This window comes from Carcharhinus amblyrhynchos, chromosome 17 (genome assembly GCF_965287045.1).
Source record: "Carcharhinus amblyrhynchos chromosome 17, sCarAmb.v2.hapA, whole genome shotgun sequence".
NCBI lineage: Eukaryota > Metazoa > Chordata > Chondrichthyes > Carcharhiniformes > Carcharhinidae > Carcharhinus > Carcharhinus amblyrhynchos.
Window position 1 is genome coordinate 46,403,491 of NC_137340.1, and position 23,139 is coordinate 46,426,629.

Here is a 23,139-nt window from a genome sequence, read left to right on the forward strand (position 1 = left end):
TCATTGCAGTGTTAATATAAGCCTACTTGTGACACTAATAAACTTTAAACTTCTCAAATGATGGAAGTGTTTAGTCAAAGCTGTCTTTTTCCTTTTCTCCTTTGCCACATTGTCTACATTACAACACATCAAAATTCACTGGTTGTATTGCGATTTGAGACTTTTGGAGGCAGTGACAGGCACTATATAAATGTAAATCCTTTTCCTTCATCGTGCATTTTTCTTTTCTGATGCGATTCTTGGCTCTCGCAGATTTTATTTTACTGTCTCACTGTGACACGCCAGTGAGTCATGGCTTTTAGTCAAATCAGGGAGGCAATTTTTACAAGACCCAGCAATGCGTTGGGTTCAGCACTGAGGAACCTGAATTAAAATCCGTCCCGGGAGATGGCGGGGGGTGTGGGTAGCTCAGGGAGTCACATGTCCACTAGGCGCATGCTTTGTGAAGTGACCGGGCAGTTTCAATACAATTTCCAGTGAGCGTGGATCCAGCGCACAAGACAATAGAGAGGAGATGATGGGGCAGTGGTAACGTCACCAGGTTAGTAATCAACACTGGGGACAGGAGTTCAAATCTCACCACAGCAGCTGATGGAATTTAAATTCAATTAATTATTAAATTCAATTCACCAGCAAAAAAAAAACTTTGGAATTGAAAGCTAGTCTCAGTAACGGCAAGCATGAAACTATCATCAATTGTTGAAAAAGAAAATGTGGTTCACTAACTGGGTTGGCACGGTGGCATAGTGGTTAGCACTGCTGCCTCACAGCGACAGAAACCCGGGTTCAATTCCAGCCTCAGGTCACTGTCTGTGTGGAGTCTACCCATTCTCCCCACCATGTCTGTGTGGGTTTACTCAGGGCACTCCGGTTTCCTGCCACAAGTCCAAAGATGTGCAGGTTAAATGGATTGGCCATGCTAAATTGCCCCTTAGTGTCAGGGGGACTAACTAGGGTAACTGCATGGGGATAGGGCCTGGGTGGGACTGCGGTCAGTGTACAATGGCCCCCATCTGCGCTGTAGGGATTCTATAATGTCTTTAAAGAAAAGGAAATCTGCTGTCCTTACCTAGCCTAATCTACATGCGACTCCTGTTCTAATGTGGCTGGCTCTTAACTGCCCTCTGAAATGGCCACTCAGTACAAGGGCAATTAGGGATGGACAACAAATGCTGGCCTTGCCAGCAATGCCCACATCCCGCAAAAGTATTTAAAAAAACCTTATTCGGTACCAAGGTACCGAGTGAGGCCATGTGGCCAGCTTGTGGGAAATTAAAAGGATATAGTAGTGGTGGAGTAGGAAGTGCATTTCATTAATGATAGTGGAGTGAGATAGTTGCAACACACAGCATTAAACCTTTGCGTCCATATTTGGATCAAAACAATGTGTACCCGGAATCTTGCCGGAACGTCAGAGTTAGTAACGGAGAAGCAATGGCAATGGCAGCATCCAGGGCCTCAGGAATAATGGGATCAATGGTCAGTGTGGGCTTGGAGGGCCAAGGGGCTTGTCCCTGTGCCATAATTTTGTTCTTTGTATCACCTCAACCAACGGGAATTAAGGGGCAAGAACCAGAGCAATGATGGAGAAGCAAATAGGCTAAATTGGAGTTTAATCAGGTGCAGAACGAGAAGTGAGGCGTTTTAAAACAGGTGGGTTGAGGGTGGGTGGGATGTAAAATCTTTTTAAATGTCAAAGCCTCAGAGGCACTCATTTCCAACGACAAACCATAATCCCTATAAAAGCACTTGCTATACGAGTCATTACATAGTACAAGACACAGGAGCAGAATCAGGCCACTCGGCCCATCGAGTCTGCTCCACCATTCAATCATGGCTGATATTTTTCTCATCCCTTTGGCCCTCCAAGCCTACACCAATCATTGGTCCTGCCTTTTCCCCATAACCCCTGATCCCCCTTATTAATTAAGAGGTCCGAGTCCTATATAGAATCTGTTATACCTTTATACGGTGCCAGTTTTATAAGTTCCATATCATTCCCACAATATATAATTTCTTTATAATACTCACTACATAAAGTCAATATAGCACCGTATGTACCTCCACTATGGTAAGGGTAAAGTCGCCATAGTCCCAGATGACCATGGGCTGCTCTGGTTTGAACCTGAGGATCGCCACACCTTAGGTGAGGGGCAAGGTTGAGAAGGTGGGGCCTTCATGAATAATTGGGTACAGGAATTGAACCCATGTCGCTGGCATCGCTCTGCAGCACAAACCAGCCAACTGAGCTTATCAACTCTCACCCACTATATAAATTATAGCATACCATTGTAAACTGTAATGTAACATTATACAAGTCCTGTAAGAACTAACTGTATATAAACCATATACAGTACTCCCTGTACATGCCTATATAGTGTCTGCATAAGTGCCACATATATAAACCATATATCGGACATACAGTGGTACCGTCTGTATTGTGTATAGGGCATTGGTGAGGCCGCAGCTGGAGTACTGTGTGCAGTTTTGGGCGCCGCACCTGCGCAAAGATATTTTGGCCTTGGAGGGAGTGCAGAGGAGGTTTACTAGGCTGATACTGGAGTTGAGGGGGTTGAGCCGTGAGGAGAGGCTGAATAAACTGGGCTTGTACTCGTTAGAGTTTAGAAGAATGAGGGGAGATCTCATTGAGACGTATAAGATGATGAATGGGATGGATAGGATAGAGGTGGAGAGACTCTTCCCGCTCAAAAAAGACAGTAGGACTAGGGGGCACAGCCTCAAGATAAAAGGGGGGCGGTTTAGAACGGAGTTGAGGAGGAACTTCTTCACTCAAAGGGTGGTGAATCTCTGGAATTCTCTGCCCGTTGAAGTGGTGGAGGCTGCCTCGCTAAATATTTTTAAGAAGCGGGTTGATGGGTTTTTGATAAGAGAGGGGATTAAGGGTTATGGGGAGAAAGCGGGAAAGTGGAACTGAGCAGCGACAGATCAGCCATGATCTTATTGAATGGCGGGGCAGGCTCGAAGGGCTAGATGGCCTACTCCTGCTCCTATTTCTTATGTTCTTATGTTCTTACCTATTACGTAAGCCCTGTATACACATAAGCCCTACAGAGTATCTATTATATAAGCCCTAGACACTACCCACTGTAATAAGTCCTGTGCAGTACCTTCTTTATAAGCCTTATAGTGTGTCCGAGAAATAGACTCTATTCAGTACCTATTAAAACCCCATTATAATAACTGCTATATAAACCTATGCAGTGACTGTTATACATGACCAATTCTGCAGAATCCTATAGTAGAGGAGGCCATTTGGCCCATCGATTCTGCACTGACCACAATCCCACTTAGGGCTTATCCCCATAACCCCATGCATTTACCCTAGCTAATCCCCCTGACACTAAAGGGGCAATTTACCAAGGCCAATCCACCTAACCCGCACACCTTTGGACAGTGGGAGGAAACTGGAGGAAACCCACACAGACACGGGGAGAATGTGCAGACTCCACACAGACAGTGACCCAAGCTGGGAATCGAACCCGGGTCCCTGGCGCTGTGAAGCAGCAGTGCTAACCACTGTGCCGACGCGCCATGCATCCACGATATAAATCCTGTATGGTATCCACGATAAACAAGGCCTAAGCATTTATGAGGCAAATCCTGGTGATCCTGGAAATTCAACATGAAGAAGTGCCACATTACCATGAACTGGTACCGTCCTCCTGGGAATATTGTCCAAATCCATAGTGTGCGTCGTTGAGCAGAGCGTAACTCCGAGTATTAAGGGGACGAAGAGGTGAAGTTTGCGATCACAGCCACTCATTTTCTGCATCCTGTAATACTGTTGAAGTCAGGTTGTGTGAGATAAACTGAAGAGACAAGTCGTCTATTTTCCCTCTGGCATCACGTAGTTATCCTTCCAGTTTGATTTTCCACGCTGTTCAGTCATTGATTCATAATCACTGTGGGAATGAAGAATAGGCAAATCAAAATAAAAACTGATTCACTGCCGCACATCAAAGCAGCAGCAGCCAAGAACAATGACAATAACAACAAGGTACATCAATTGATGCTCTCATTCCACCTCCAAACATGTCCAAGTTTGCATCTGTTCACTCATGTCTCAACTCCCCCCCTTCGATTTAACCTGACACTCCTGTATCCTCACACAGTGGCTTTAATATCGTGATGGCTTCAGTGGCGTTTGCACAGAAAGAAGTGAAACAGACACCAAGGAGAGAATCACAGAATCCCTACAGCGCAGGAGGAGGCTATTCCACCCATCAAGTTGGGCAGCATAGTGACACAGTGGTTAGCGTCACTGCCTCACAGCGCCAGGGCCCTGGGTTCATTTCTTAGTTCGATTCACAGTCAATGCACAGTCAAAACACATTCTCCCCGTGTCTGCGTGGGTTTCCTCAGGATGCTCCGGTTTCTCCCTCACAGTCCAAAGGTGTGCGGGTTAGGTGGATTGGCCATGCTAAATTGCCCCTTAGAGACTAGCTAGGATATATGCATGGGTTATGGGAATAGGGCCTGTGGGAATAGGGTTTGTGGTCGGTGCAGATTCAGTGGGCCCAATGGCCTCCTTCTGCAGGGATTCTGTAAGACTGCACTGACAATAATCCCATCCAAGCCTTATCCCCGAAACCTCTCACATTTACCCCAGCTAAGTCCCCTGACACTAAGGGGCAATTGAGCATGGCCAATTAACCTGTCTCGCACATCTGTGGACTGTGGGAGGAAACCGGAGCACTCGGAGGAAGCCCACACAGACATGGGGAGAACATGCAAACTTCACAATCAACCGAGGCTGGAATCAAACCCAGGTCACTGGCGCTGTGAGGTGGCAGCATTAACCACTCACGATAGGAGGCATGGGAGATTGGGAGGAGAATTGGGGGGCGAGGTGGGGTGACTGAAACCAGACCAGTTCAAACCCATGACTTCTGAGGGGACTGCCTGTTACCAGGGGGTTAGGGGCAGGGGAGAGCTTATGGGAACAAGGCAACATGCAAAGAATTCATTTTCTTGTGTCAATTATTTTTGCAGTCCCTCTGACAACTGGCTGGGGGAAATTGACAAAACTCTTGTTCATCTGAAGATGCCTCATGAGATCTTACAGCTGGAAGACTCCCAGACTCATGCTGAGAATGCTCACAAACAAAGCCAAGAGCATATTTGTTCACTATGCTTGCTGAAGACTGTAAATTAGGATGTGCAAATAACATTGTAGGTTAAATAGGTGGAATTATGGTGAGTGAGGGCAGCACGGTGACACACTGGTTAGTACTGCTGCCTCACAACACCTGAGTTCGATTCCTGGCTTGGGTCACTGTCTATGTGGAGTTTGCACATTCTCCCCATGTCGGGGTGGGTTTCCTCCCAGTGCTCTGGTTCCCTCTCACAGCCCAAGCACGTGACGGTTAGATGGATTGGCCATACTAAATTGCCCCTTAGTGTCAGGGAGACTAGCTAGATTAAATGCACGGGGTTATGGGGACAGGACTTGGTTGGGATTGCGGTCAGTGCAGACTCAATGCAAGACTTCTTGAGAAGGTGAGAGGGCATGGGATCCAAGGGCCTTTGGCCTTGTGGATCCAGAACTGGCTTGCCTGCAGAAGGCAGAGAGTGGTTGTGGATGGGGCTTTTTCTGAATGGAGGTCAGTCACCAGCGGAGTGCCTCAAGGATCTGTTCTGGGACCCTTGTTGTTTGTCATTTTCATAAATGACCTGGATGAGGAAGTGGAGGGATGGGTAAGTAAGTTCGCTGATGACACGAAGGTCGGTGGTGTTGTGGATGATCTGGAAGGATGGCAAAAGTTGCAGCAGGACATAGATAGGATGCAGGACTGGGCGGAGAAGTGGCAGATGGACTTCAACGCGGATAAATGTGTAGTCGTCCATTTTGGCAGAACCAACGGGATGAACGAGTACACTATCAAGGGCAGAAGTCTGAGTAGTGTTGAGGAGCAGAGGGATCTTGGGGTCCGGGTCCACAGGACTCTTAAATCGGCCTCGCAGGTGGAGGAGGTGGTCAAGAAGGCGTATGGTGTACTGGCCTTCATTAATCGAGGGATTGAGTTTAGGAGCCGGGAGGTAATGCTGGAACTTTATAAGACCCTTGTCAGGCCTCATTTGGAGTATTGTGCGCAGTTCTGGTCGCCTCACTATAGGAAAGATGTAGAAGCTATTGAGAGGGTGCAGAGGAGATTTACAAGGATGTTGCCTGGACTGGGAGGCATGCCTTATGAAGTTAGGTTGAGGGAGCTGGGACTCTTTTCCCTGGAGAGACGAAGGTTGAGAGGCGACCTGATAGAAGTTTACAAAATGTTGAGAGGAATAGATAGGGTGGACTCTCAGAGGCTATTTCCCCGGGTTGAAATGGTCGCTACGAGAGGACACAGATTTAAGGTGCGGGGAGGGAGGTTCAGAAGTGATGTTAGGGGTAAGTTTTTCACTCAGAGGGTGGTGAGTGAATGGAATCGGCTGCCGTCAGTGGTGGTGGAGGCGAACTCGCTGGGGTCTTTTAAAAGACTTCTGGATGAGTATATGGGGTTTAATGAGATTGAGGGTTATAGATAGGTCTGTAGGTAGGTAGGTGATGTGATCGGCGCAACTTGTGGGCCGAAGGGCCTGTTTGTGCTGTAGTGTTCTATGTTCTATGTTCAATGGGCTGAATGGCCTCCTTCTGCACTGCAGGATTCTATAACTCATGGTGCCAGGAACCCAGGTTGAACTCTGGCCTCGGGCAACTGAGCAGAGCCTGCACATTCTCCCCGTGCCTGCATAGGTTTCCTCTGGGTGCTCCAGTTTCCTCCCACAATCCAAAGATGTGTGGGTTTGTTGGACTGGCCATACTAAGTTGCACCTTTGTGTTAGGGCGGCTAGCAGGCAGAAATACCTGATGCTATGGGATAGGGCCTGGGTTGGATTGTTGTCGGCGCAAGTTTGATGGACCGAATGGCCTCCTTCTGCACTGTAGGAACTCTATGAACCTACATTAGCGTATGAAGATCTTGTTGGCCTGCTCAATCATTCATCAATTCATTTTCAATGGGATAATACCCCGATTGAATATCACAATGGGGAAATTGCTACAAATGCAATAAGTGTTAAAATGGTGATATCAATAGTCATTGACACCTAGATTACTGTCTCCACCTCCCCTGCTTAAATCTCCCATTATCTACTGAAGAACAATTGTTGAATCCTGAATAGGTGCGCAACAATTTGCAAAGACTTGTACACAAATTGAACAGGATCTATCATGGCATAGACAATATTTCAAATGTTGTGTTGCCTTTTCAAGATTGCGTGACGCATTTATTTCTTTTTTTAAGGACAATTTTATTACTCCGAGTTTTCAAACTGTCTGCAATTTTTAGACACAGTAAAAACTTGTTATGACAAATCCTCCACTAAAAGCCTCGTTCGTCAGCACTCCTGGCAGATAATCTGGTTAAAGCAGCAGGTCCAGTACTGTAGTGATTTATCACAGCAGAGACAGGAGTCAGAGCGAGAGGGAGACAGGGACGGAGGGAGACAGTTTGATAAACAAGTGAAGGGAAGAGAGAGAGTTTTGACGGCGAGAGAGGCAAACTAGAGTTAGAGAAAGTGAGAGGGAAAGGCAAAGGACAGATCAAGGGAAAGAGGACTACATAAAAGACAGATGTAGAATAAAAGCAAATTACTGCGGATGCTGGAATCTGAAACCAAAAGAGAGAAAATACTGGAAGATCTAAACAGGCACGTGTAAGGAGAGAAAAGAGCTAACGTTTCGAGTCCAGGTGAGCTTTGTCAAATCATAGGATGCCTACAGTGCAGATGGAGGCCATTCACCCCATCAAACCTGCACCGACAACAATCCCACTCAACCCTATCTCCATAACCCCACATTTTTACCCTGCTAATCCCCTTGACACTAAGGGGCAATTACAATGGCCAATCCACCTAACCAGGACATTTTCGGACTGTGGGAGGAAATTGAAGCACCCGGAGGAAACCCACGCCGACACAGGAAGGACATGCGAACTCCGCACAGACAGTAACTCAAGGCAGGAATTGAACGCGAGTCCCAGATGCTGTGAGGCAGCAGTGCTAACCACTCTGCGACAGAAGGATTAACAAAGAGAAAAACAGACTGTGACAGACAGAGAAAGAGAACACATGAAATCCAAAATAAAAACAGAAAACGCATGGTTAGTTAGCAGCTTAAATGAAACAAAACCTGATGTGATTCTAATTCTGATGAAAGCCATTTAGAGACACGCTAACCTTTCCTTTCAGGTTCTCGCTGACCTGCTGAGTGTTTCTGACAGACCGAGGTGGAGAGAGAGAGAGAAAAATCACACAGATGAATGCAGAGGAAGACAGACGTGATAGAATCAATCTCCTGATGCTTGATCACAGATCACAAAATGGCACTTGCTGACATTACCCCTGGAAAATTCTGCAGCAAAGATTATCTCAGCATAAGAGAAACCTAACATCTTAAACATTAGCTATAAATACGGTGACCCAGATAAAATATTGAGCTTGATTTCACACTTTCAATGCACATTTGTGGGGGAAATAGAGAGCAAAATCATCAGCACAATATGCCGAAAAAAATGGAGTAGGCAGAAAATGTCTTGATTATTAATAGGCGGCTTCAGAAAGCAGGCTGCAGTGAGGCACTTTGTTCTGCTGTCTCTTCAGCCTCTGCACAGCAGAATGTGTCTCCATTTGAAGTTGGTCCTCATATACTATTCTCTATTAAAGTTGCTGAAACCTTGGCAGAGATTTAGGGCGGCACGGTGGCACAGTGGTTAGTGCTGCTTACTCACAACGCCAGGGATCTGGGTTCAATTCCGGCCTCGGGTCACTGTCTGTGCGGAGTTTTCACATTCTCCCCGTGTCTGCATGGATTTCTTTCGGATGCTCCGGTTCCTGCCCCATCCCATCCCCCTCAACCCCCCCCACCACCCCCACCCACACACACAGCCCAAAGACATGCAGGTTAGGTTGATTGGCTATGCTAAATTGTCCCTTAGAGTCAGGAGGATTAGGAGGGTAAATATTTGGGGTTACAGGGATGGGGCCTGGGTCGGTGCAGGCTCGATGGGCCGAATGGCCTCCATCTGTGCTGTAGGGTTCTATGATTTGAGCACTAACGATTGCTTGCGGAAAATATTACCGGTGGACTCTGCTACTGAGTACGTGGATGTGAATTTGGGTCATTAGCAATTACTGACGTAGACCTTTGTCCAACCTATGGACAGATTTTATTCAGAATATGCTCCTTTTTTCTTAAAGAAGAAAGCTTTGAGCAGCTGTGCAGCCAGTTCCTCGTGTGCTATTTCCCAGCTTACTTAATTCCCTTCCTCTTCTGAGATGCTGAATAATGCAGTAGTTGCATTTAACATTGCATAAGAAGCAATTTCTAAATCTGGGCCAGTGTGATTCCAACCTCCCCGCTCCCCCCGCTACTCCCCGCCTCCCCACTACCACCAAATGGTGGCTGACTGACTAAAACTGCCATTCCTTCTCCCAGATTCTTCTTAACTCATCTTTCATGCAGTGAGCACAGAGTGAAGCATTCATTCACCACGCTGAAGACAACTACTGTGTTAGTCAATCTTAGTGGGGAAGTGGGGGACACGGCAATTAGAGTTGCCAGCCATCCATGTTTGTCCTGGAGTCTCCAAGAATTGTAGGTTAATCTCAGGAAAAGCACAGCGGATGACCCAGGACAAAAATCGTGGGTCATTTCTGTTTTTGTCCTCATTTGGCATGGACGCTTTTGCATATTACTTATAAAGACATTGACGATATGGGTAGAGTGGGAGGGAAAGGTGGTTTGATTGACAGTCCAGGACATCCCGGGGTTAAATCTCCAGGAATATGCTCACCCAGGTTTGGCCACCTTGACAGTAGCAGACTCTCTGGTCAGTAGAAAAAGGGGAAACAGCCAGTCACCAGACTCCTGGGGCAGGATGTTGGGTATGGGTCAGGATGCGGGTGGCACGGTCAAAAGACCCTGCACTGGACCGGCAACAGGCACCCACTAACGATTGACCAATTAATAGCCAGGGGATGCATTCATTATCCAAATAAGGACAATGGGAGGGCTCTCAAAGCTGAAGGGCCAATAGGAGACCTCCATGAAATATTGGCACACTCCCGGCGGCCTCTGTGGAAATACTGGCATACCCTCGGGAGACTCCCTTGGGAACACTGGCACAGTCCATGACCCCCTCCCATGGAAATAGTGGCATACTCCCTGAGGCCCCCCACAGAAATAGTGGCACACTCCCCGAGGCCCCCCACAGAAATAGTGGCACATTCCCCGAGGCCCCCCACTGAAATAGTGGCACACTCCCTGAGGTCCCCCACTGAAATAGTGGCACACTCCCCAAGGCCCCCTCACAGAAATAGTGGCACACTCCCCAAGGCCCTTCCCTATGGAAATAGTGGCACACTCCCTGAAGCCCTTCCCCATGGAAATACTGGCACACTCCTGGGGACCTCCTATTAGCTGTGATAAGCATTGAGCAATAATGCAGTCGTGGAGATCCCATACAAACACAGACATTTCTCAGGAACCACATGAAAACAGCAGTAAACTCCCAGAAGATGATAGCCTCTCCTTTGAAGGATAGTGCAAAGCATCAAATGGAAGATTTTGGAATGGAATCAGTCAGTATTCTGACTTTGAGCTCCTAACGGGAGGAGAACCTCTGGGAACCTGCACTGAATATCCAAGCTCATGATTCATTGAAATGGTCAGAGGAATCACGGGTAGCGCAAGTCTGATTTTTGGCTTTGGTCGTGTTTCCAACGCAAACAAATCCATATTCTGCCGACATTTATTAACAATGTGATAATGACCCAGTAATCTGATTTTGAGATGTTGATTGAGGGATAAATATTGGCCAGGAAGTCAGGGATAACTTCCCTGCCCTTCTTCTAAGTTGTGCCATGGGATCTTTTACATAAAGTTTATTTATTAGTCACAAGTAAGGTTACATTAACACTGCAATGAAGTTACTGTCAAATTGCCCCAGTCGCCACACTCTGGCGTCTGTTCGGGTAAATGCACCTAACCAGCACGTCTTTCAGACTGTGGGAGGAAACCCACACAGACACGGGGAGAACATGCAGACTCCACACAGCGATCCAAGCCGGGAATCAAACCCGGATTCCTAGCACTGTGAGGTAGCAGTGCTAACCACTATGCCGCCCACATCCACACGAGCAGGCAGATGGGGCCACAGTTTAACCGTCTCGATGTAAGAGAGACGGGCGAGAATCTCCGGCCTCCCAGCTGGGTGTTTCCCGTTGGCAGGAGGTGGCTACTAGTGGAATTCTCTGGTCCTGTTACTATCAATGGGAATTCCCACTGACATCATCCCACACTGGAAGGAAACTCATGGGTGGGGGCGCACTGCCAGCCAGACAAGTGAATCCCACCAGCATGAACGGCCAGAGAATTCCAGCCGGCATCTCCAACAGTGCACTGCTCCCTCAGTACTGCACTGGAACATCAGTCTTGTGTTTCAATACGCTCGGGCCACAGAGTGGGACTTGAACCTACAACCTTGTGACTCAGATGCATGAGTGCTACCAGCTGAGCCACAGCTGACACTGAATGTGTTACAAACTAAAAGACAGGAGATACTGGAAATTCTCAGTATCGGTGAGGAGAAGAAAACAAGAGTTAATGTTTGAGATCCATGACCTTTGATCAGGATTGCTGAACAGTTTCACTCTGACCCGCAGAGTAACTCCCGCACTTTCAGTTTTTATTTCAGATTTCAGCATTTTGCTTTTGCATTATTGATTCTCTGATCCTCCCTCCCATCGTTATAGCTCGAGGCTCCCAACGGGAAGTTGGAAAATTGCCTATTTTCATGCTATCGCTTCCCTCATTTACATATGGCAACAGGAAAAAATAAGCCATAAAACATGGCGCCCTGTGTTGGGAAATATAGAACACCCAAAGAGACAGCGCTCTCGCGAGTGGATGGAACCTCATTCCCTGATGGCCACACAATAGTAAAATAAAAATAAAGTTTATTTATTGTTCACAAGTAGGCTTACATTAACACTGCAATGAAGTTACTGTGAAAATCCCCTAATCGCCACACTCCGGCAATTGTCAGGGTACACTGAGGTAGAATTTAGCATGGCCAGTGCACCTAACTAGAACATCCTTCTGACTGTGGGAGGAAACTGGGGCACCTGGAGGAAACCCACACAGAAATGGGGAGATTGTGCAGACTCCACACAGGCGGGAATTGAACGTGGGTCCCTGGTGCTGTTGAGGCAGCAGTGTTAACCATCTTGCTAAAACCTCAATTAGTATAAACGCACCAGTATATATAGCCAGAAATTTAGTTGCCAAGGTAACAGCAGATCTTTTTAACCGTGACAACAACGTAGCAGAAATTATCAGCAATTATCAGCCTCCCATTTAGTCCAGATTTATCATAAATTCCTTTTCTAATTCATATAACTCTGGGTTACCTGATACTCTATATGCTAGTAATCAGATTCCCTCTGTGTTACTGGAATGATAAGATGAATAGCCTCGGGTTGTGTATAACCATACATTATCTTTTCAATGATGAAATTATCTTTGCAACTTTCAAACCACTCAAGTAATTTCAGCTCTGTGACATGTGAAATAGAGGTGGCATTTCTCCGATACAATATTTAGAAAACAGAAATGGGGATGGGGCAGCAGCACTGTTGATGTGACAATATTTGTATTTCATACAGCGCTGCATCAATTCAAAACACCTCAAATTCTCACCATGAATCACTTCCTGACTGCAATGGCCGCCTGTAGGCAGATGCAACATCCATCTTGTGCTGGCGAATTCCACAATTTGAACTACGAAATGAGGAAATATCTCATTTGCCCAGCCTGAGGGACGAAGCACTTTCGCCAGAGCACTGGGTCCACAACACGGAATCTACAACATTCATCTGAACAGGCTGTGGTGAAAGAGCTTAGTTTTCATATCCCATCTAAAGTTGGGCAGCTCCAACAGTGCAAGCCACACTCAGAACAACACTGGAGTGCCAATTTAGCTAATGAGCACAAACTCTCATGGAAGTTCAACCTCAGAGATAATCTAGAAGTGATCTAATCATAGAATTCCTACCCCACTAATCCCCCTAACCGAAACATCGTTGGACACTAAGGGGCAATTTAACATGACCAGCCCTCCTGCACATAGTGCAGAAGGGGGCTAATGATTCTATATTAATTTGGCCCATTGAGTCTGCACTAACAACAATCTCACCCAAGCCCTACCTCCGAAAACCCATATATTTATCCTGCTAATCCCCCTGACACTAAGGGGCACTAATGGCACTAATGGCCAATCCACTTAACCCACGCATCTTTGGACTGTGGGAGGAAACTGGAGAACCCAGAGGAAAACCACGCAGACATGGGGAGAATGTGCAAACTCCACAGAGACAGTGATCCGAGGCTGGAATTGAACCCGGGTCAGTGGCACTGTGAGGCAGCAGTGCTAACCACTGTGCCACCGTGCCGACATAGATTAGGGTGGCATCGAACTGACAGTATTTATCTACTGCCTGACTTCCAAAGGCTCTACTTAGCAAGTTCTTGCTGTAAAGAATAACTCCTGATTCAAATAGCAACAAATTGGTAGATAGCCACAGCATGGCGAGGATATAGGTTGTGGGAATACCATCATCACAGTGCTTCAAGTATGTGGCTCATCACCTCCACAAGGGGCAAAGGAAGGTGGGCAATAAATATTGGCCTGGCTAGTTGTGTTCATACCAAAGAATGAGTGTAAGACAACAGGTTCCACTGTTGACTCTTGCTATACATCACAAATGGGTGTGGAGGGAGGGAGAATATGATAGGGAGGGTGATGATGCGCAACAAAAATTGGCATCTCTAGGGGAATATGTTACGCTGTTGGCAGTCACAGGAGGTTTATTGAGCTAATGGTGTGCGCTCTGCCCATGCAAATGATGGAACCGCATAGTTTCCTGGTATACACATCGGTTCTAGGAAGCAGAGGCAACGTAACCTGAAGTTATATTCCAAGGCACTCCCTCCATGATGTCAGTGCCACGTGTGTATCCATGCAAAACTGCAGAAAAGTACCACAAAATTTACCCGACCAGAAACAGTATAACATTTTTGAAATCTAACTGCTGGTGCCTTCCTTCATCCTTTCCCAGTTTTTTTTGCTCAGGCCTGTCGGGACAGGTGCTTAGCTCTGGACTGCCTCATAATTATGCCATTTGTGAGGCTGATTTCAGAGCCTGTCATTAATAACTTCCTCCGTCTCTCTGGGTTGCACAAGATTTAATTCAACCTGAAATAACTAAGCGTGGTGGGGGAGGCATTTGGGGGAGAGGGAAAGAGGTTTTCCACCAACCAGCTTACTCCATCCCTTCCCAAATGTTTAAATATGTCCACCTTAACTCAGTAATGGGCTCTTGTTCCCCCAGTGCTAGGGATGAAGACTCAACTACTATTTCTGCTTGCTTCAGTGTCCCTCCACCCCCATGGCAGCAGTTCAGAAAAGGTTCCTTCACCAGATCCTTGGAAATGAAGGTTATGAGGAAAGATTGGACAGTCTGGGCCTGGATCCACTGGGGTTTAAGGCAACGAAAAGCCATCTTATAAAAGACCTCGAGGGGACTTGCAGGGTGGACGCTGAAAGATTGTGACACAGACCAGAACTAGGGGACATGATTTAAAAATAAGGGGTTCTCCCAAGACAGAGGTGAGGAGAAATTCTTTCCCTCAGAGATTGTTAGTTTGTGGAATTCTTTTCACCAAGAGAGCAGTGAAGGCTGGGAAATTGAATGCTTTTAAAGCCATGTTAGATAGATTATTGATTGACAAGAGAGCCAAAGGTTATAGGGGGAGTAGACGGAAAAGTAGAGTTGAGGCCACAATTAGATCAGCCATGATCTTATGAAATAGCAGAGCAAGCTCGAGGGGCTTTCACTGCTCCTAATTTGTATGTGCTAAGGACACACGTGCCTGTGTTTGCATCAGATGAAGACAGGACCAAGCTTCACAATGATGTGTTTCACAGTCAATTAGCTTACAGTCACTGTCCACGCTGGGGCAATAGGAATGGCCAGTCTTAAGGACCAGATCAGAAACTCCAAGGTATTTTATGAAGGTAGCTAGACCCCAACTTTTACATTTAATTTCGCATTAAGATGATCAGGAGCTGTTTCATTCCAGGTATGATTCAACTAGCCCACTATAGGAAGCTTTTAGCAAATCAAACTTCATCTAAGAACACAGAAATAACAAAAAGAATTATCATAACTTATACCAATTAAAATATTTAAACATGGCAAAGTATAATTCTTAACAGTTAGCTCTTAACAGTTATTATTCCAAATTAGTTACTCCCCCATAAACATGAATCTCTTCTTTCAAACCAGTTCACACAGAAAACAAAATATGCTAACATTGGAACTAGATTTCTGACCTTTTAACACCTATGGAGTGATCCAGACAGACACTGATCTTCTAATTCTCATGCAGCAGCTTTCAGAGAAAGCTCTACCCCCAGTCAAATCTCAGAGAAAGAGATTTATTTATTGGCAGATTCCAATCTCCACTTCAAGCAGAGCAAGAGATACAGAGAAAGCAACCTCTCTGTAAACATCCCAAAAAGCAGCCTTGAGTTCTCTGTGTAAGCCTAACTTCACCCAGTCATATGATCTTAGCTGTCAATCAACCTAACCAAACCCAACTCTGTAATATCCCAAAGGAATAACAGAACCCTGCATTAGTTTAGGTTAAAACAAACACTGTAGCAATTTAGATCAATTATGCCGCTGCAGTAACAATATTGACAGACAGACTGGCTCTGATAATAAAAACAAACTGCTACAACAGGCCTTGCACAGAAAAACATGACAAATTCATTTCATAAAGGCACAGTATCACCACACCAGCTCGGTGGGGTATACAGAAGATGTTGGCATGTGAGACTATAGAAGCCCCAGACTTTAGTCTTGGCTCGGGGCTAGCACTCTCAACTTTTGGTTAGAAGGTTTTAGGTTCAGGTTCCACCATTTGAGGACAAGGCCTATCCCCAGTGCACCATTGATATCCTGAACAGCTGGAGATGCCAACTTTCAGAAGAAAAATTTAACCAAAGCCCACTCAGGTAGCTGTAAATGATCCCAGGGCATGATTGCAAGAGGAACAGGGATGGATTCTCCCAGAGTCCTGGCCAACATTCATTCCTCAAAAGGAAGCACTGAAAACAGATGATCTTGTGGATCATTTTGTGGGGTCTTGCTGTGAGCAAACTGTTAAACCCCTGAATTACTACACTTCAGAAAGTACTCTCATTGGCTGTCAGATGCTTTGGGATGTCCCAGGGTGATGAAAAATTTTTTGGAGAACATTAGTTCTGAAATTCCATGTGGGTGGTCACAGCTCACCCTGGCGGATTTCCCAATCTGTTCCCAGAACAATGGCAGGAAGCCAAGAGAAATGGTAAGGAGTGCAGAACAGGAGTCTGCTCCCATGTTACTGTTTGTAGCTGTAACCAGTGATTTTGCATATTGCTTAAGGATTATCATGAAAAGGTCTGACATGTGGTAAGTGTAGCAATAGCAGAGAGAAACATGTGACCCTGGGTCTAAGGTTCCCAAAACTCTCCACCCACTGAGGGTTTCCTCAACTCATGCCTCGATCAGCCATAGACAAATTGAGAAAGACTGATGGCTGTGACTCAACAATAATGGCAGATAGTGAATTGGATTGAACTTCTTTGTTTCCACATTCCTGCATTTAACAGAGCCAAAACTCAACTTGTAAATATTCAACTAAAAATGACCAAAACATTTGACAGCATCTGTGAAGAGAGAACAGAGCCAACACTTCGAGTCCAGGATGCTGTCCAACCTGCTGAGGTTTTCCAGCATTTTCCATTTTTATTTCAGATTCCAGGATCCGCAGTATTTTTGCCTCGACAAAACATTTGCTTGCCAAAAGAAAATTCTAGAAGGAGACAATTTTCCTATTTGATTCAAGTCAGTCTGAGGCAAATTCAGGGGAAGGGCAGTTTATAATATCACCGCCACCAGGCTTGTGGGTTCGACATGGTGGTGGTAGTGGGTCTGAAATAGTGGGCAAAACAGTCATTCCATCCGCTCTGATTTTCCAGCAATCCTGGTACTTGGGAGTCTGACCGGAAACAGGTATTAAAAGCCCAAATTCCATTCCCGTCCCTGCTCCCGGATTACCATCAAGGGAGGCAATGGCCTAGTGGTATTATCCCTAGTCTATTTAAGCCAGAAATGCCACTAATGTTCTGGGGGACCTGGGTTCAGATCCCACCACGGCAGATGGTGGAATTTGAATTCAATAAATAAAATCTGGAATTAATTATCTCCTGATGGCCGTGAAACCATCTGGTTCACTAATGTCCTTTAGGGAAGGAAATGTGCCTGGCCTGGTTTACATGTGACTCCAGACCCACAGCAATGTGGTTGACTCTCAACTGCATTCGGGCAACTAAGGATGGACAATAAATGCTGGCCAGCCAATGCGCCCAAGTCCCACCAGTCAATAGAAAAAAGTCTCTATTTCTGCTCAAAAAATAAGCACAAGATGGGAAGCAGCCATTTTGAGCAAACATCAACAGAATCCTTGGCAGCAGTTATCATCATAAAATCAGTAGCAGGAGGCCATTCAGCCCATTGAGCATGCGCCAACCACAATCCCACCCAGGGCCTATCCCCATAACGTCATCATCCACTATCCTTCATTAAGATAATGAAGGGGATGGATAAGGTAGAGGTAGAGAGATTCTTCCCGCTCAGAAAGGACAGTAGGACTAGGGGGCACAGCCTCAAGATAAGGGGGGGGGGGGGCAGTTTAGAACGGAGTTGAGGAGGAACTTCTTCACTCAAAGGGTGGTGAATCTCTGGAATTCTCTGCCCGTTGAAGTGGTGGAGGCTGCCTCGCTAAATATATTTAAGATGCGGGTAGATAGGTTTTTGGTAGGCAAGGGGATTAAGGGTTATGGGGAGAAAGCGGGAAAGTGGAACTGAGCCACTTCAGATCAGCCAGGATCTTATTGAATGGCGGGACAGGCTCGAAGGGCTAGATGGCCTACTCCTGCTCCTATTTCTTATGTTCTTACTAACTCTGCTAAACCCCCTAACACTAAAGGGCAATTTATCAAGGCCAATCAACTTAACTCACACATCTTTGGATTGGGAGGAAACCGGAGGACCCAGAGGAAACCATGCAGACATGGGGAGAATATGCAGACTCTGCACAGACTGTGACCCAAGGCAGGAGTCGAACCCAGGTGCTGCGGGGCAGCAGTGCTAACCATTGTGTTACCATGCCACCCTCGGAAGGAGCACACGAGCATCTCTGCTTTGCAGTCACATGTGGCTTTTGAGGTTTAAAAGACTTCCACAATCAATGTTACAAAGGTTGCCAAAATTGCTGCCTGACACTCCAGATTGCTGCTGCTTCCATTCACTCCCTCTGCCTTAAGGCAAGCCCATTAAAATCAACCACACGAAACTGGATTGCCACCTCCTGTGACAGGCGGGGGAAGCACATTCCACAATGGTCACTCTTCAAATTCAACATACCATTTGCCTCCTCATTGCTTAATGCGCTTGCATGCTAACATCCAGTATTTCACACACAACAATACCCAAATGGCTCTGAAAACTAGCATTACAAGGTGCCTCACTATCTGGAAACCTATTCTGCTTCCAAGGAGAGTACCCTCACTCTCATATTCCCAACATATCACACGTTGGACTCCTTGCGGTGGCACAGTGGTCGGCGCTGCTGCCTCACAGCAACAGGAACCCGGGTTCGATTCCCGGCTTGGGTCACTGTCTGCATAACGTTTGCACATTCTCCTTATGTCTGCATGTGTTTCCTCCGGGTGCTCTGGTTTCCTCCCACAATCCAAAGATTTACAGGTTAGGTGGATTGGCCATGCTAAATTCTCCCTCAGTGTATCCAAACAGGAGTGTGGCGACTAGGGGATTTTCACAGTAACTTCATTGCAGTGTTAATGTAAGTCCTCTTGTAACTAATACATTTTTTTTTATTTCTACTTTAGTTTAATTCCTACTCAACTTTGTAATGTCAGGATCCACAATCAGAATCATGGGGTCTCATATCACTGAAGGGGGAGACCATTTCGCCCATCAATGCTTAAGCTAGTTGTCCAATTCAGGCGCATAATTCAACTTTCTCTCCCCCAGAATTCTCAAATATTATCAATGTCAAATTTCCTTCCGAAGATGTCTGACTCCACCACCCTTTCAGGTAGTGCGTTTCACATCTTAGTAACCCTCAGCATACAGTAATTTCTCATTTCTACTCTGGTGCTGTTTGTCAAGTTTGCTGAACCCATTTCCTCTGGTTACTGATGCATAGTTGTCAGAGGAATAGTTGTCTATTTGCTCTATCAAAACCCCCAGGTTTAGGAATCCTCTTGACCTTTTATACTATAAAGGGGAACAGTCCCAACTTCTTTCATCCTCTCCACATAATTGAAGTGCCTCACCTCCAGTACCATTCTGCTAAAACTCTCCTGCAATCTGTCCAAGGACTTTCTAGAATATGGTGCCTGTAATCATACTCAGTACCACATCTGAGTGAGGCCCAAGCAGTGATTTGACATAATTGTAAGTTTTTAAAGTTTATTAGTGTCGCAACTAAGCTTACATTAACACTGCAATAAAGTTACTGTGAAAATCCCCTAGTCGCCACACTCCAGCACCTGTTTGGGTACACTGAGGGAGAATTTAACATGGCCAACGCATCTAACCAGCATGTCATTCTGACTGTGGGAGAAAACCAGAGCACCCAGAGGAAACTTACGCAGACACGGGGAGAATGTGCAAACTCCACACAGACAGTGATCCAAGCCAGGAATCGAACCTGGGTCCCCAGCTCTGAGAGGCAGCAAGACGAACCATTGTTCCATGTCACACAATCAAAGGCTCAAAGATGAGGCTACAGCATGCTGAGAGAAAGATCTACATTTACTGTATATGATTGTGTAAAAGTCATTCTCATGTAAATATCAACCCCATGATTTGGACTTAAAAGATATAATTATTTGGCATAGACCCCATCTTGTGTAAAAGTCAACCAAAGTCCAAAAAAATTCAGAAAAGGTTTAAAAGTTTACTTATTAGTAACACAAGTAGGCTTACATTAACACTGCGATGAAGTTACTGTGAAAATTCCCCTAATCGCCACACTCCGGCGCCTGTTCGAGTACACTGAGGGAGAATTTAGCATGGCCAATTCACCTAGCCAGCCAGTCTTTGGATTGTGGGAGGAAACCGGAGCACCTGGAGGAAACCCACACAGACACGGGGAGAATGTGCACACTCCACACAGACAGTGACCCAAGCCAGGAATTGAACCCAGGTCCCTGGCCCTGTAAGGCAGCAGTGTTAACCACGGTGCCACCGTGCATCCCAAATATAATTCTGCAAAGATGTTGAGATTTGATTGTGTATGTATTCAGAATTGTTAAACATGAGAATTGGTAAATAAACATTTAAAACATGCTCTCTAATTATATAGAGCTGTGGGAAGTTGTTAAAAGTTGGCACATCGATATCCAAGCGCTTCATTTCAGAGGGAAATCAGGAAGTGAAGTTTAAAGAAGAACACAAGAGATAGAATCAGGAGTGAAGCAGCCAAAGTCTGCTTCACCATTCAGTGTGATCAATGCTGATCCTGAGTTAGCATTGGCTTTCTTGTCTCCTTAAAAAACTGTATTTTTTGGAAAAAGCTGTAGATTCTAAAGCAGAGCCTTACTCCCTGGTAAAAATAAATTACTGCGGATGTTGGAACCTGAAACCAAAAGAGAAAATGCTGGAAAATCTCAGCAGGTCCGGCAGCATCTGTGAGGGGAGAAAACAGCTGACGTTTTGACTTGATTTATTGTCACATGTATCAATATGTAGTGAAAAGTATTGTTTCATGCGCGCTATGCAAGCAAAGCATACCTTTCATCAAGAAGGAAACAAGAGATTGCAGAATGTTGTGTTACAGTCATAGCTAAGATGTAGAGAACTTAATGCAAGGTAAGTCCAGTCAAAAGTCTGACGGCAGCAGGGAAGAAGCTGTTCTTGAGTCGGTCGGTATGAGACCTCAGACTTTTGTATCTTTTTCCCGAAGGATGAAGGTGGAAGAGAGAATGTCTCGGGTGCGTGGGAGACTTAATTATGCTGGCTGCTTTGCCAAGGCAGCGGGAAGTATAAACAGAGTCAATGGATGGGAGGCTGGTTTGCTACATTCTCAACCTTTTGTAGTTTCTTGCGGTCTTGGGCAGAGCAGGAGCCATACCAAGCTACGATAGAACCAGAAAGAATGCTTTCTTTGGTGCATTTGTATAAGTTGGTGAGAGACCTAGCTGACGTGCCAAATTTCCTTAGTCTCCTGAGGAAGTAGAGGCACTGGGGGGCTTTCTTAACTATAGTGTCGGCATGGGCGGACCAGGACAGCTGGTTGGTCACGTTTTGAGTCCAAGTGACCCTTTGTCAAAGCTAGAGGGCTTAGAAAGTGATATTTATACTGCAGGGTGAGAGAATGAAAGATGAGTCACAGCCACAAAAACAAGAGGAAACGCTGCTAATGGCAGCCCATAGACAGAATAGAAGGTGTGAATGGCCAAACAGCAAAGCTGAAATCAGAGGGTAAGATGTAACAGATAAAGATGTGTGGAGAGGGGAGATGAGTGGGAGAGACGCAAAAGAGAAAAAAAGAGGAAAGGGGAAGAAAACAGGGAGAAAATATAAGGAAAATGGGGATAAAATTGGGGGTAAAGTGGGGGGAATAAAGAAAGACAATAAAGAAATAAAAGGTAGAGAATTAAATAATATAATGAAAGATAGAGAACAGTGAGCTTGATCAGACAGCATCAACTATAATTGGCCACTTCCACTAACCACCCCCCATCCCCTGCGTTGGTGCTCTCAAAGAAATGGCAATCAGTGTCAAGTTAAATTAGCCGATCGAAATTCCTGGGGCTGAGGATCTGTGACAGAGTGAGGATAGAACCAGTTCTTGGAAAGGAGTATCCAGCAGGGCAGCTGCAAAAGAGTGACCCAGGAATTGACATTGAGTGCCGGCTGCCAGGAAGGCAGTGTTTGCTATTTGAGGTGTCAGCCGTGGGTAGTGTACTTGGCTCTGAGTCAGAGAGGTCACGCCACCCAGGTTCCACGTTGGAGACAATCGAGCACAAGACTGAATCTGACATTCCAGATACAGTGCCGAGGGAATGCCGCACTGCCAGAGATGCCACCTTGCAGATAAGATGTTATACCAAGGGCCAGTCCTCTCTCTCATGTTGATGTACAAAGTGGTTGGGGAGCTGTCCCCGGCGACCTGGTCAACGTTTATCCTTCCAACAATTTCACTGAAACACAGAGGGTGGAAATTCCCCCCGCCCTGGCATGTTTCCTAGTCACAGAAGCAACTCTCCATTGGTCGCCGGCAGGATTTTCCAGTCCTACCAAAGTCTAAGCATTATGAATGGCTCCCTGCCCCGCTGCAGGGGATCCCGCCGTGGGGACTCACTCACAGCGAGACTGGAAGATCCTGCCGACTGGAAGGTTCGGAAAATCCAGCCCAGATTATCTAGCCATCATTGCTTTGCTTCCTGGTGAGAGCTTACTGTGTGCAAATTGGCTGCTGCATTCCCCACAACAATGGCAACACTTCAAACATTCATCATTGGCTGCGGGATGTCCTAAGAATTCGAACATTATAAATTAATTATTCTGAGGGCAGTCTGTTACAAGGAAACGGATGCTTAGATTTTTAAAGGTACCTGTCCATTTCCACTTTGAAATAGATGGTGCACTTTGAACAAATAGCACTCTCATTAAACACTGCTGCCTTTACAAAGAATTAATCACACCACATTAAATAAAAGTTAGCCAACTTTAACAGCAAGCACTGAGTGAGGGCGATTAAAATATTCAGAACTGCATCAGCTGCACTCACACTTTGTCTACTTCAAACTGTAGAAATTTGCAACACAGAAGGAAGCCATTTGCCTCACTATCCCTGTGCTACCACTTTGCGAACAGCAGCTGTAACAGACTATTATCAAATAGGTAAAGATATGCAGAAAGAACATCAGTCTG

General features: G+C 45.8%; 1 protein-coding gene across 1 annotated transcript in view; it reads right to left on the bottom strand.

Annotated features, from left to right (window-relative positions):
- The window catches only part of sema4gb (sema domain, immunoglobulin domain (Ig), transmembrane domain (TM) and short cytoplasmic domain, (semaphorin) 4Gb), a 161,894-nt gene that overhangs the window by 131,138 nt on the left and 7,617 nt on the right, over nt 1-23,139 (bottom strand). Inside the window, exon 2 of the mRNA XM_080205893.1 lies at nt 3,664-3,923. Coding sequence (XP_080062019.1) covers nt 3,664-3,793 — 130 coding nt within the window. The 5' untranslated portion in view covers nt 3,794-3,923. The remainder of the gene's footprint in view (nt 1-3,663; nt 3,924-23,139) is intronic.